Here is a 15,268-nt window from a genome sequence, read left to right as displayed (position 1 = left end):
TTCTTTATCCGTGAACCTAATTTTGAGTGGAAGCATATTTGGCGGCATCATTTGGAAATTTTAACTTGAAGATGTGGGTTTGTATTGACTGCCATATTTGTGGTTTGGATCCAAAGGCGGGTTTGGGGCGGGGGGGGGTAATCCTTGAATACTTGATAAGCTACACTGTGTGCGATTTGTCTGAGTGATTCAATCAGGAGAAAGCTCAAATGCTGTATGAAAGGACATTTTCGGTGCTACTTTGCTGATGACGAAAAGAAAATTCTGTCATTTGTACCCATTTTTTTCTCGCACGTTACATTTTTTAACAGTTATAAAATATTTGATCAACTGTATTCTATTTTTTGTGACCTAATTGACATATGTAGAGTGGTGACTAAATGATTGGTCAATCTGGAGGGGGCAAACAGTGGCCCGAAAGTCCAGACATAACCGAGTCATGCACAGAGTATCTGCCGTGTCGTAAATCGTAATGTGCCCCCTGCAGCAATGTTGTGCTTCTATTTTATCAGGGAGCGAGTGATAACGCTTTTCGAACCTAATAAAACAGGATTGACAATCTAAGAAGACAGGACAAAGTTTATCATATACCTTCCATAGAAGGCGTGCATGCTATCGTGTTGTTACGTATTGCATACATTTTCTGTACTGCTTGTCCTCACTATCACAGCCTATTTAAAAAAAAAAATCGAATTAGATAGAAGGCGTGCATGCTATCGTGTTGTTACGTATTGCATACATTTTCTGTACTGCTCGTCCTCACTAGCACAGCCTATTAAAAAAAATCGAATTAGGTTTTTTTTTTTTTTTTTTTTTAGAATTACGTGGCTGGTCTGATCACGTATGGCCGAACAGGCTGGAGATTTTCCCAATTGACACAGAGCAGTCACTCTTGACGACCTTATTTTGAATTACGTGGCTGTTCTGATCACATGTATGGCCGAACAGGCTGGAGATTTTCCCACTCTGAGGCAGAGCAGTCACTCTTGACGACCTTATAAGGATGCTTCATCTAGAATTTAAAAAAAAAAAAAAAGGATTTTCATGAAAGGGCAGAGGGTCAAGTTTTTTTTTTCTAAAGAAAATTTGAGGCATAATGCAACAAGTTTATGACAGCAACCAAAGACTTTACCCTTACCTAATCTAATCCTTTCCCATGTGTACAGTATGACATTTGGTCATCCAGCTAAATCTTAACATGAACTTTTTCAACTAATCATGCTTTAGTGTGCATAGTCCAAAGATGAACTTTATGTTTCGTTCCTTACGTGTTATTCTGCATCATAAAAACTCTGCCATAATGGTTCGGCTGGTGTGTTTTCTAACCACAATGGGTAAAAACACAAAATAAAAAAAATCTCATTGTTTGTGCTATAGACAGTGGCGTGTGTTATTACGGTTCTTTAGCAAATCGTTTTGGACAAGGCCTCGACTTGCAAAGCAGTGGCCTCCTAAACTTGCAGACCTCTTAGCACCCTCTAGTGCACAATTTCGAGAAACAAAAACTTCTCTGCTCACCTGAAAATGTTGTTTCCTAATAATTTGGGAGGGGGGGGTTCCCCTTTTCAATTCCAACGGTTACGTTTAATTCAACAGTCTACATGTGTGCGCTGCATGCGCCCTATTCATTGATCTGCGATGCTAGTGTATGAAGTGTTGCCTCCCCTCCACAAATGAAAATCACTTTTGTTTCCCCCCCACACTGTGCTGGAAGAAACCGTTTGTCTCATCGCAACCCCCTCTCCTCCTCCTCCAACCCTTGTTGTCATGGTAACAAAATCAGTACTCCCCATTGCCGAATGTGGAGTGAGCAATGGGTCATTTTGCACGAGACAGTGCGGTCCCAACGTTTCGGTGTAGCGCCATCCCTGCCTTCAGATAGAATGAAACCTGCAATGTGCTTATGGGAACAGGTGTCAGGCGTCAGACACAAACGCACACACACTCACACACACGCACACACAGTTAATTATTGATCCACTGACTGAAATACTGACATACACACCACACTTCCTGAAGTGTCTCAGCTGCACATTTGAAGCTAGTCACATGTTCATGGTTAAAGAGCCTCCACAATTTAGAGTGTTAAAATATATGGGTCACAGCTTTAAATTGGATTTCAACAGGGCTCGTGAGATACAAACACACACACATATATACATATATATTAAATAGTCTTCTTTTGCTAAACTTTTTTTTCTTTTTCCTTTTTCTTTTTTTTTAAATTCAGTGTTAGTTTTGCAAGATTTTCTTCTCATACGCGTATTTGAGATAGGGAGCTAATAATAGTCGACGGAGATAATTTTCCATCGGACGCTGCGACTTTTTTCTCCGATGGAAGCAAGCAAGCAGAGAGTGGAACGAACCATTCCGTGCGTAGGGAGGTTGGCACCTACGAACAAGTCACACTTTCAGCATTAAACATTTCACCACTCTCAACATTCAGTTTAACCATTTAGTAGTGGAGGAATTCATATTAAAATATAGTTATTTCACAAGATGCCGTGAGAAATAACGTGTAGTTTGGGTCATAAATGAAAAGTAAACCCCATTGTTATTTTTTTGGTCGAGTCGGATGAAAATCGAGCTCGTGCCACATCTTCCCGCAGCCGTTAAAGCTTCTAAGCATCGCATGTAGGTTGTAGATAGACAAACAACTCTGAGTTGACAACATTTTTGGAACAACTCCGCTTCTGAACATATGTGTGATTTTTTTTTTCCGTGTTGGTTTGGTCCATAGAAGACGCTGAAGTTGATGGTGAATTCTGTCCGCTGAAGACGACGTCAAAGTGGACCGACCTAAGCGGACTTTTCTCCCGTGAAATTCCCAAATCCTCCCCTCAAAAGGTACATTTTATTTTAGTGTATTTAATAATAAACTTCTTGGGACGTAAAAGTCTTTCTAAGTGCGCGTTCGGGTGCCGTGCCAGTTTTCTCCTCAAAAAAGACACGATGGTAGTTTGAGGGTTACACCCATTGACGACCAGACTGCACCACATTCCTATTTCTGTCAAGTCTGAGTGAATTATTCAGTCCAATTACTTTATTTCAAATTCACATTATTGTACAACGTTACAGTTGCTTATTTTAAAAAAAAAGTGACAACTGGAAACCGTTATCATGCATCAACAAATAATTGAAAGTATCCTTTTTACTTCGTTACTCTCGTGTCAGACATCATTTGTGGGGTGGAAAAAAGCTTTCAAGAATCAATAAATGTCAGTTTTTTTTTTTTTAGAATTACGTGGCTGGTCTGATCACGTATGGCCGAACAGGCTGGAGATTTTCCCAATTGACACAGAGCAGTCACTCTTGACGACCTTATAAAGATGCTTCGTCTAGAATTTAAAAAAAAAAAAAAGGATTTTCATGAAAGGGCAGAGGGTCAAGTTTTTTTTTTCTAAAGAAAATTTGAGGCATAATGCAACAAGTTTATGACAGCAACCAAAGACTTTACCCTTACCTAATCTAATCCTTTCCCATGTGTACAGTATGACATTTGGTCATCCAGCTAAATCTTAACATGAACTTTTTCAACTAATCATGCTTTAGTGTGCATAGTCCAAAGATGAACTTTATGTTTCGTTCCTTACGTGTTATTCTGCATCATAAAACCTCTGCCATAATGGTTCGGCTGGTGTGTTTTCTAACCACAATGGGTAAAAACACAAAATAAAAAAAATCTCATTGTTTGTGCTATAGACAGTGGCGTGTGTTATTACGGTTCTTTAGCAAATCGTTTTGGACAAGGCCTCGACTTGCAAAGCAGTGGCCTCCTAAACTTGCAGACCTCTTAGCACCCTCTAGTGCACAATTTCGAGAAACAAAAACTTCTCTGCTCACCTGAAAATGTTGTTTCCTAATAATTTGGGAGGGGGGGGTTCCCCTTTTCAATTCCAACGGTTACGTTTAATTCAACAGTCTACATGTGTGCGCTGCATGCGCCCTATTCATTGATCTGCGATGCTAGTGTATGAAGTGTTGCCTCCCCTCCACAAATGAAAATCACTTTTGTTTCCCCCCCCACACTGTGCTGGAAGAAACCGTTTGTCTCATCGCAACCCCCTCTCCTCCTCCTCCAACCCTTGTTGTCATGGTAACAAAATCAGTACTCCCCATTGCCGAATGTGGAGTGAGCAATGGGTCATTTTGCACGAGACAGTGCGGTCCCAACGTTTCGGTGTAGCGCCATCCCTGCCTTCAGATAGAATGAAACCTGCAATGTGCTTATGGGAACAGGTGTCAGGCGTCAGACACAAACGCACACACACTCACACACACGCACACACAGTTAATTATTGATCCACTGACTGAAATACTGACATACACACCACACTTCCTGAAGTGTCTCAGCTGCACATTTGAAGCTAGTCACATGTTCATGGTTAAAGAGCCTCCACAATTTAGAGTGTTAAAATATATGGGTCACAGCTTTAAATTGGATTTCAACAGGGCTCGTGAGATACAAACACACACACATATATACATATATATTAAATAGTCTTCTTTTGCTAAACTTTTTTTTCTTTTTCCTTTTTCTTTTTTTTTAAATTCAGTGTTAGTTTTGCAAGATTTTCTTCTCATACGCGTATTTGAGATAGGGAGCTAATAATAGTCGACGGAGATAATTTTCCATCGGACGCTGCGACTTTTTTCTCCGATGGAAGCAAGCAAGCAGAGAGTGGAACGAACCATTCCGTGCGTAGGGAGGTTGGCACCTACGAACAAGTCACACTTTCAGCATTAAACATTTCACCACTCTCAACATTCAGTTTAACCATTTAGTAGTGGAGGAATTCATATTAAAATATAGTTATTTCACAAGATGCCGTGAGAAATAACGTGTAGTTTGGGTCATAAATGAAAAGTAAACCCCATTGTTATTTTTTTGGTCGAGTCGGATGAAAATCGAGCTCGTGCCACATCTTCCCGCAGCCGTTAAAGCTTCTAAGCATCGCATGTAGGTTGTAGATAGACAAACAACTCTGAGTTGACAACATTTTTGGAACAACTCCGCTTCTGAACATATGTGTGATTTTTTTTTTCCGTGTTGGTTTGGTCCATAGAAGACGCTGAAGTTGATGGTGAATTCTGTCCGCTGAAGACGACGTCAAAGTGGACCGACCTAAGCGGACTTTTCTCCCGTGAAATTCCCAAATCCTCCCCTCAAAAGGTACATTTTATTTTAGTGTATTTAATAATAAACTTCTTGGGACGTAAAAGTCTTTCTAAGTGCGCGTTCGGGTGCCGTGCCAGTTTTCTCCTCAAAAAAGACACGATGGTAGTTTGAGGGTTACACCCATTGACGACCAGACTGCACCACATTCCTATTTCTGTCAAGTCTGAGTGAATTATTCAGTCCAGTTATTTTATTTCAAATTCACATTATTGTACAATGTTACAGTTGCTTATTTAAAAAAAAGTGATAACTGGAAACCGTTATCATGCATCAACAAATAATTGAAAGTATCCTTTTTACTTCGTTACTCTCGTGTCAGACATCATTTGTGGGGTGGAAAAAAGCTTTCAAGAATCAATAAATGTCATTCAAGTAACAAATAACAAAGGCCAGCTGCACTTTGTGTCGTTATCAGATTGATGGAAATCTTAAGGGGAGTCAGAAAATTTGATTTGGTCTTATTGCGCTGTCTAACCACATGTTAAATTGTGACATAAAAAGCGGACTAACTGGAAAAACAAAAACACACTATGGACAACTGCTTTAGTCCACCCACACATTGCACCCACGTGAGCGTTTCCATCCAGCAATATAGTGCAGTTCACGTGGAGACCAGGAACAATTGTAACATTTATGTCTCTAACTTTGAGCCCTTTTGACGTGGGGGTCTTCAAAGTGCTCTGCAAACTAGCCTCAAGTGTCTACTAATAAAGGTCATGGAAAATGCCCGTGGAACGCAAACAGAAAATGCATGACGCAACCTCAAACCCAAGGAGTGAAACGTTACAACTGACCCCATGGTCTGGGTCAGTTTATCTTGGGGGTAAAAGGTGCCCCTGTGCACTAACTACAACAACAGTTTTTCTTTTTCTTTTCTTTTTTTTTTTTTGCGGTGGGGTGCACGTTTATTTTCCATTTCCCTTTCTCAGAACTCATCTTCTGCTCTACTTCCAGTGTAAGCTTGACAGGTGTGTCAGTTATGGCTGTTTGCTTTCTCTATCTTTTTGTTAAAGGGAGTTTCTGTTGTCTGACTCTTGGTAAGGGCCGAGCAACTGTTTGGACTAAAGTTCAGATAAGTCCGTGTTTCTTCAGAACAGATTGTGGCTTTCTGAGTGGCTTGGTTTCGAGCTGCAGCAGAAGTTCGGTCGGCTCGCTCGGACAGAGGCTAAGAGTGCAACGTTGGTATTCCAGTTGTTTTTTTTTTTTATATATTTTTTTTTTATTAAAATCAAATGTATACCCATCCATTCAAGTCAAATTTAGCTTATAGTAAATTGTATAATTTTATAAACGTTGCTTCTTGCCCCAGGCGAGTTTGTTACAACTGGCTCAGAGTATGTTAGCAAGGAGCTAGCTTGGCTGAGAGCTAGCAGTTAAAACATTACCACATACAATCTCGATGAAATGTGGCTAAAGAGGTACATAATCAAAATGATACATTAAAAAAAAAAAAACTCAGGTAGCAGCTCACCTGTTTTCTGGATTTGGTCATGTGACTTTCGCAAATTGAGTCCTTTGTCGTTGTGATGTCATTTTCAATCGACAGCAAGTGGCAGTACAAGACAAAATGGCCGCCTCTGGATAGTGATAGAAAAAAAATGGGTGGATTTAGTGATTTAAAAAAAATGGGTGAATTATTTCTGCTTGAGTTAGATTCCAAAAATGCAATATTAATCAGAATGCTATATTTAGACTAGTGGTGGCACATAAAAAGTAATTCATTGAGACTAGGCAAATGTTTTACATTGGAAAAATGTCACAGCAAAGTCTCATTCTGATCGATGGCTAAAGTTAGATACGCGATTATATTCCAAATTCCTAATTCATGTTTTTTTTTTTGTTTTAGCATAGCTAGCGATCAAAGTGAAATCGGAATCATGACTAATCACTGTGAGGCAGAAGCGACTATTTTTGAAGTGCACACTTGGCTTGCTATTTGGAATCTCATCTTAAAAGGTTACGAAAAAAGTCTTAGAATTGGCTTCAGCAAGGCTGCAAAGTTTTTGCATGACACCATATAACTTACCAACAATGGTGTTATAATGCCTAAAACGATGGTGTCCTAAATGGTCTTCGTATCTTCTGGGAAGACTTTGGAAGCATACGATTGTCTCGGTAAACTCATTTACCTAATATTTGTAAAGTCATGGCTAATTGCATCAGAGTATGCTAAGTGCTGCATCATCTGTCCTGCAAGAGCCCCAGATTGGCGGTTGCATTGGTTCCCTTTTTCTTTGCGCTTCAGCACCACTATTCGGTTGCCGTAGCAACTGGTGTGTCAGGGGACCTCATCCTGAGCCAGCGCACGATGTTCTCTGCAGCAGTTCAGAGAAAAGCACAAAGCGAGAAATGACACCAGAGCTCATTTATTCTTTTTTTTTTTTTTAAGACCAATTAGTTTCTAACCCAATTCTGTTTTTATAACCAACACACACACACACACACACACACACACACACACACACACACACACACAGATTCCCGAGTCCTTGTTGTCCCGAGGTCCGTACAGCATCCATGTTTGATTTCCATCCAATTAAATAACATTAAGGGTACAATTTTATTATTTTTCAAAATCGTTCGGCCAATCGACTGCAAACAAAAGTTGGAATCAGATGTCACACAGCAGTAAAAGTAATTACAGCCACCATATTACAGTATCCGTTTCGTCAAGCGGATGACACATCCGGCTAGGAAAAGCTCTGCCATCTCTGAGAGCAGAGGCAACGATTTCAGGAAATACGGTAATGAGGATGGAAACAAAAGACAAGTGTCATTTGTTCCGCTCCCTTGATTAAAATCATTCACATCATTTGTTCTACTCACACGCTATGACCGCATATGTTCCGAGCGTTGGGCTCGTCATCTGCATCCAGATTCAACAAGTCACTTTTCATTTGCTCCAGATTTGTTTTGTTTTTTTCTTGATGAAGTCACGTACAACAGTGGACCGTGCACACAAGGGATTGGCATTTAGGAACGGCAAACTCAAGGGTCGGCACATGAAGTTTCTCGTGAAAAGTCAGAGGTATGCGGGGTCGTGTTTCCTTTTAGCAAAAAAAAAAAAAAAAAAAATGCCATGAATGCCAGTCATGCTTTTTTTTCCCTAGGAAATGACCTAATTTGGTCAAGCAGATGCTTGAACAATAAATACAGTATTTACAATGAAACGTCCAATCCAAGCGCAGAAATGAGGGAGTGTGATGATTTTTTTTTTCCACGCGAATTTACACCTGCACCACCTGTGATGTTGCGATCACACTCTGATGCTCCTCGTGAAGAGCCAATTATCGTCGGGCTTGTTCATCAATTAAATTTTTTTTTTTTTGCTGGCTCCCTTAGCATCCAACCTATTAACTTCCACAAGGGATTCCGATACCTCCATCAAGCAGCATTTGCAGCAATAATTGAATTGTTTTTTTTTTCCAATACAATCATGCCACAAAAAAAAAAAAAAAAAACAAAAAGAGCAGGCGACTCCTCCAGCAGTTGGCTCCAGTTCAGCAATATCCACAATATCAATCCCAGGACGATACGGGCCTTATGTTAAGGTATCGGGCACTTGTGGAGGCGGCCGATACCAGGCACCGATACTAAAGGTAAAAAAAAAAAAACTCCTCTTCGGCAGTAGTTGGGGGTATACTGCCGTGAATCATTATCTGCATTAGAAAGAAAGGTCTCTGGTCACAATATTTTGTTGCGTTACATGAATTTTTTTTTTATTAACCCTTTCAGGGACAGCGGTTACTACAGTGGACAGCTTCTCATGTTATCAGGTTATGGGGTGCATGAAAGGCTTAAAAGTTCCACAGGTATTCAAAGAGTGAATACTCGTAGTGGTATCGATCCGATAAAAAAAGTGGTATCGAACATCCCTAATAATGACAATTTGGTGTAACTTCTATTCGATCACATCTCCCTGTCACCCATTTGTTGAACCAATGGATTATTTTCCCATTTGTATGCTAATGAGATTTGTCGATTCTACTTGATTCTCGACAGGAGAGCAGCAAACAAAAGTAGTCGTCCAAAAACCAAAGCAGTGGGAGTGTCGAGAGCTTCCAGGGACAGTGTCAAAAACATCAGCCGAGCAATCACCCCTATCGACGGGAGCGCTGCATCATGGGAAAACAGAACAGCAAGCTCCGGCCCGAGGTCTTGAACGATTTACGAGAGAACACGGAGTTCACCGACCACGAGCTGCAGGAGTGGTACCGCGGCTTCCTCAAGGACTGCCCCACAGGTCACCTGACCGTGGAGGAGTTCAAGAAGATCTACGCTAACTTTTTCCCTTACGGAGACGCCTCTAAGTTCGCCGAGCACGTCTTCCGCACGTTTGACACCAACGGCGATGCCACCATCGACTTCAGGGAGTTTATCATCGCACTAAGCGTGACGTCGCGCGGCGGGCTGGAGCAAAAACTGCGCTGGGCCTTCAGCATGTACGACCTGGATGGGAACGGTTACATTAGCCGGGCCGAGATGCTGGAGATAGTCCAGGTGAGGAGATTTTTCCACTGCATGGCACACAAAGCATATATTATTTCAATTTTAGTATTTATTTTATTTTACATCAATGTTTTTATCTCAGTCTTTTAGGTGTTCACAATGATGACGTCATTTTTTTTCTGAACGAATATGGCGTAAACATAATTCAATTAAGACATAACTCAGTCAACGATATGCTGGTTAATTAAATATGGAATTGGAAAAAAAAAAAGCTTGATGATAAACGGCTTTTAGAAACATGAGATGTCAAACGTAGGGATCATTTGTCTGAATCCACCAGCAGCTTCAGTTCCTAGTTTGAACTTCAGATTTCTGGTCTCGTAGGACTGTAGTCATATTTTCTCCCGACATCACAGAAGTTGCCCTTTCCGTGGTTATATTTACTCCTCCGGCGTGGTGAGCGCAGCTGCCTGCGAGGTCGCATCAATATTGGCTTTAGAAATGCATCAGAGCTTTTTTTTTTGTTGTTGTTCCTCATTTTATTTTTTGGTCTTCATCCAAGGCTGAGACCTTTTCGATTATTTCCAAGACAGATTCACAATTTCGGGGTTGTCACTTGGACTATAAAAAACATTTATGTGACTAAAGTCGCCTTCGTTTTCGCAGGCCATTTATAAGATGGTGTCTTCGGTGATGAAAATGCCCGAGGATGAATCTACGCCGGAGAAGCGCACGGATAAGATCTTCAGACAGATGGACATCGATAATGACGGTGAGACTCTATTCGGGATCCAGAAGGCTATTAGTGCGAAGGCAAATAGTCGTAAGATGGACCTTAAGCTGGATAAATGCTCAAACAAGCATTTACTACATCGCTGATTTAGTGTTGGGACACTTGAAGCGTTTGTGACTAATACCACAGCGCCACCTGTTGGCCAACATTGACCATCCCCCATCTGACTGTAACTTGTGCTGTGTGATGAACAGGTCGTTTGTCCTTGGAGGAGTTCATCAAAGGTGCCAAAAGCGACCCGTCCATCGTGCGACTGCTGCAGTCCGATCAGGGAGCCTCTCGTCAGTTCTGAAGCAAAAAAAAAAAAAAAAACGCACGTGCGCCAAAGCATGTACAGCACTCCATGACGTCTTATTGTTTACAATCGGGGTTTCCAAAAAACGGTCGACTCGAAAAGTTACAAATGTGGTTCCTCTGCTAAAATCAATCACGCGCTGTCGTGACGACGAACGTTTAATGACAAATTAATAAGCTCACAAAGTGACCCATTTTGAGTCCAGACTGTTGTTTTGGGAAACCCTGCTTTTCATAATTCTATTTTTGTGGCTTCTTTTCTGTGGACTGTTGCGCTTTTCTTCGTGTGTAAAATCTTTGATCCTGAAATGGACTTTACTCGTCCTCCAAAAAAGTCAAGTGCCATATCATATATATTTATATTGACTGGATTCCTCACATAGCAAGTATTAAGACTCTCGCTGTTGTTACCATTCAGAGGGAACTAATCGCATCACTGCGTTGGGATTTGATTCGCTTCAACGGTGTTGCTCGGGAATGCTCGATGGTTGTTTTACACAAATGATGTATATGCCTTTTAGTAACTCAACGTAGGTGACTTTAAATAGAGAGACCGTGGCTGTTTTTTCATGGTTTATTATTGTAACAAATGTTTTCACACAATTGAAATAAAGTTTGTGTAAGAAAAATCTACACAAGATGTCTGCCCTCCCTCCCCTCCCAACCCCCCCAGCCCCTTCATCCTAAACCCACTAACATTCTTCACTGGATTGGAAAACCAGGTAAAAAGAAAAAGATATGATGTCGCATGAGGGGGTTTGATGTTGAATGCGACGAGTCACATTTAAAAACAGGAGAAGAATCAATGATAAAACACTGCCCGTCTTCTTTTGAACATGCTGGACTGCAACTTTCAGAAGGTACGCCAGTCATTGACCCCTCCCCCGAATGTGTATTTGTGACTTGACAATAAAAAAAAAAAAAAAAATTGCAGGCATCACCCCCCCCCCACCCCCCCAGGAGTATTTCAGTGACTGCGACCAACCTGGCCTTCCATTCTTCCACAGGAGAAGGGGAGGTGGCACGCACTGGGACCAGACTGCATCCGACGTATACCAGCCGGGATCAAATCTGAGCCGCCTTTTGTTTTGATTCTGAGCTTCATAACTCAATCTTTTTGTCAAAGTCATCATCCAGCTCAACGTCGCTCAGGTCGTATTCCTCTTCCTCGGGAAGCTGGTTGATGAGAGAAAATAATTTGTGATTTATGAATGTGGAAAATAATCTGGTCATTTTGCGTTGCAGTCTGCGACACAGGAATTCATTGTGGATTTATCGGCCAGCCCTAATCTCACCTGTCCATCTTTTCCATCCCACGGTTCAACCGAGTGAATTTGGGGTAGGACACCTCCTGTCAACGTGGCGGTCGAACCTCGTCCAACAGAAAGCTCCCTGCAAACGACGAGCAAAGAAGGATTTTTACGTTCCCGCTGGCAATTTCAATGCTTTCATCGTACCGCTCACCTGAGGAAGTCGTGAATCCCGGTGTCACTGAAGGAGCCTTTGAGCAGGGCGAATTTCATCTTGCGCGTGTTGATGGCGGCCATGGCGGGGTAGCCGAAGCCGCCGATGCCCAGCGAGGCCTCCAGCTCCATCTGACTGCCGGCCTCGGCCCACAGCCAGCTGATGAGGGGGAAAAAAATGAGGCAGGGGTGCTATGATGAAGTCCCTTCTCTTATGAGATCAGAGTCCAAACGTTTCGGCTCTCGTTCTTACCCCCACATCTTCTTTTTGTACTTGTCGGCCATCTTCGCCATCACATCCAGGTAGCCGTTTCGACCAGAGGCGCCTTTTTCCATATAAACAGTACAAACACACTTGATCATAAAGGAAGCACGAGTCCAGTGGGTGACAATGTTAATGGAGTTAATGAGAACTAACGAACGCTAAAATTGAAAATAACATTTTTCCTTTATGAAAGACATAAAAAAAAAAAAAAAAGCTGAAACTATATTTTACGTTTGTAAAACTAACTATAAATCTCTTGTAAAGAAGAAAGGTCACATGGTGTGAGAAATGTACTGACATTTTTTTTTTAACCTTGCATTCTACAAATACTGTTAATGACTACAAATACTGGTGAGTGATATGGGTGCCAGCGAACGAAAGTACAGTTTGCTGGACACTGTGTGCTCACCTGTGTCCAGGATATGTGGCAGGATACCAATGATACACAGCTGACTGTCCTCACAAGTCCTCTTCAGGACATCTTCGTCAATAATCTGTAAGACAAAGACATTTTCTTCCCTTTTCATTTCGGAACAAGAACGTGAGCCTCGTGGCATGCAGTCAAAAGTTTCGAGAAGGTCAAATTACATTCGCCGACTAACCTCCAGCAGTTCAGGAGCAGGGGCATTATCAGAAAACAGATCCAAGGCCCTCGCGATGATGTCGCCGCTGGAGCGTCCCCCCTGGTAGTCCTCGGGCTCCTCCCCTTTGCGGAAAATCTTGATGGTGGGAAAACCTCGGATCTGCAAAAACAGACGAAACATTTCGGACTCTTACAGCAACTCTGTCGTGTTTAAAATTCAGTTTCAGTTAGTTTCATCAATGCGACCTGAAGATGATGTCAGGAAAAAAAAAAAAAGAAAAATTCAAAGTTTCATATTCACCCCATAGCGGCTGGACACAGCTTGATGTACAGTTGCATCCACAGCTCCCAGGCGAACTTTGCCTTTCGTCTGCTCCTTCACAGCCGAAGCGGCGGCTGCCCACTCAGGCTCCAGGCTGATGATTGAAAAAGGGCACTTCATCACATCACTTTACACATTAAATCGCTTTAGAATAATCAATTCAAAACACTGTGACTTCTGCAAAAGATATTTTTCCATAAAATGTTAGTCCAATGTCCAATCTGTGCAATATGGACAGCGTGTCGAAGACTCAAACTCACTTCTTGCAGTGTCCACACCAGGGAGCAAAGAACTCCACCAACCACACGTCGTCACTGTCCAGCACCATCTTGTCGAAGTTGTCATCAGTGAGCTCCACCACATCCTTTTTACTGCCACCGTCACTCCCACCGCCACTCTGCCAGAGGCAAAGTTTTACTGTCTCGCCAAGCTCTGGTTTTAGACATTGGCACCAGAAAAGCTGCATTGACTCTGCTCGTACCTGTTTGCTGTAACCCGAGCTGCCAGAACTGCCACTTAGTCGTTCTTTGACCAGAGCGCGCAGGGCATTCATGGCTCCATCCACGATGGCCTGGCTAGTTCGTCCACCTGAGGAAGGAGGGAGGGAGGGGGGAAAGTTGGAAAAATCTTTTCAAGTGAAATATACAAAGACACCTTGTCGGAAGTACCTTGATATTGTTCGGGTTTGTTCTTGTTGGCGCCAAAGATCTTGATCGTGGGGAAGCCGGAGATGCCATATTGGCTTCCTAAAGACTTGTGTTCATCTGCATCTACGGCACCAACCTTGACAATACCCTGAAAGAAAACACAGGCAGTACATTTAACACTCAATTGACCTTATACAAACTTTCCCGCATTTCCTCGAATGTTAAGTGTCTCAAGTCCGCCCCACCAATGAGCGACCAGCAATTATCACCAGTATGGTATCACCACAATTCACTTGGAAGAAGAGTTGAAAGTCACATTAATATACACTGATGTCATGTTTACTTTGAGGGCTGTCGCTGCCTTCTTCCAGTCTGGCGTCAACCTTTGACAATGGCCGCACCTGATGAAGACAAGGCATATCAACATTATCCACCTGTGCCATCCAAGAACTGTATGACAAACATGAGAACCATTATACATAATACAAAAAATATTATGAAGCTGGATCTATTACAATCACTGGCCACTCCAGACATAATAGCACAATTTGGTTGTGAATTTGGTTGTCGGGACACTCCGAGGCACTGTATTGAGCCCACCAAAGCTGCGTTTGTGCACTGACCAGGGAGCGTAGAACTCGATCAGCCACAGATTGTCGCTCTGGATCACCTCTCTGTTGAAGTTGGACGGGGTCAGTATGACCACATCGTCGCTGGGGGAATAAAAGGCTTCCACACGAACAAGCAGCGAGCAGCACAGCAACACTCCTGCACCAAGAACCACAGCAGCACGATCAGTACTTTTTAGCTAGCCATTGGTCTATCGCACAGTTACGTATAACCAGCAGAGGAGTCCTTTTGAAACACGGCTTATCCTGCATTGGCACATGCTTTATAAATCACACTTTCATTGAATTAAAGAAGCCTCTTAAATCACACTCCTATTGAATTAAAGAGGCCTCTCAATGACGCTTTCACGATTCAAGCTAGCCAACCAGCCAAACTTCACAATTTCCTAACCTAAGAATCTCGGTGCCTTTTAATGAACTAATTTCAATTTTTTGGTTACAATTCCCAGAAAGTAACGATTTCATTATTTTAGCAGCGTCTGCGTCTCCTCCGGTACTTGCAAACACCACGAAGGCTACCTCCCTCTTGATTCAGCTGCCTGAAATAAAGTCAATGGAGGAGATTCACCGTGGCCCACGCTGATTGGCTGAACTCGAACGCTGCAACCAAAAAGCGAACACCGATTGGCTGAAAAGAGAAGTTC

The 15,268-nt window shown here is 42.2% G+C and overlaps 2 protein-coding genes across 6 annotated transcripts; one reads left to right on the top strand and one right to left on the bottom strand.

Annotated features, from left to right (window-relative positions):
• Positions 1 to 2,553: 2,553 nt before the first annotated feature.
• On the top strand, positions 2,554 to 11,060 carry hpcal1 (hippocalcin-like 1). Of its 5 annotated transcripts, none has more exons than XM_019871604.1 (5): positions 2,558 to 2,634; positions 2,741 to 2,847; positions 9,182 to 9,679; positions 10,295 to 10,400; positions 10,616 to 11,060. In XM_019871604.1, exons 3-5 carry the CDS (start codon positions 9,302 to 9,304, stop codon positions 10,711 to 10,713), a joined length of 582 nt encoding a protein of 193 aa, XP_019727163.1. In that variant the 5' UTR covers positions 2,558 to 2,634; positions 2,741 to 2,847; positions 9,182 to 9,301; the 3' UTR covers positions 10,714 to 11,060. The 5 variants fall into 5 exon arrangements, with proteins under 5 accessions (XP_019727160.1, XP_019727163.1, XP_019727162.1 ...); XM_019871603.1 differs by lacking the exons at positions 2,558 to 2,634; positions 2,741 to 2,847 and adding exons at positions 4,880 to 5,173; positions 8,113 to 8,207; XM_019871602.1 differs by lacking the exons at positions 2,558 to 2,634; positions 2,741 to 2,847 and adding exons at positions 4,883 to 4,960; positions 5,067 to 5,173.
• Positions 11,061 to 11,275: 215 nt separating this feature from the next.
• On the bottom strand, positions 11,276 to 15,193 carry pdia6 (protein disulfide isomerase family A, member 6). Its single transcript, XM_019871592.1, has 13 exons — positions 15,071 to 15,193; positions 14,619 to 14,763; positions 14,339 to 14,396; positions 14,017 to 14,143; positions 13,830 to 13,936; positions 13,609 to 13,745; positions 13,328 to 13,442; positions 13,046 to 13,186; positions 12,853 to 12,937; positions 12,432 to 12,504; positions 12,180 to 12,338; positions 12,011 to 12,107; positions 11,276 to 11,891 (listed from the first exon to the last, which is right to left on the bottom strand). The coding sequence occupies exons 1-13, from the start codon at positions 15,087 to 15,089 to the stop codon at positions 11,817 to 11,819; spliced, it is 1,338 nt and encodes a 445-aa protein (XP_019727151.1). The 5' UTR covers positions 15,090 to 15,193; the 3' UTR covers positions 11,276 to 11,816.
• Positions 15,194 to 15,268: the final 75 nt, after the last annotated feature.

This window comes from Hippocampus comes, unplaced genomic scaffold (genome assembly GCF_001891065.2).
Source record: "Hippocampus comes isolate QL1 unplaced genomic scaffold, H_comes_QL1_v1.1 scaffold77, whole genome shotgun sequence".
Classification (NCBI taxonomy): domain Eukaryota; kingdom Metazoa; phylum Chordata; class Actinopteri; order Syngnathiformes; family Syngnathidae; genus Hippocampus; species Hippocampus comes.
This window is presented reverse-complemented; position numbering and strand designations above follow the sequence as displayed.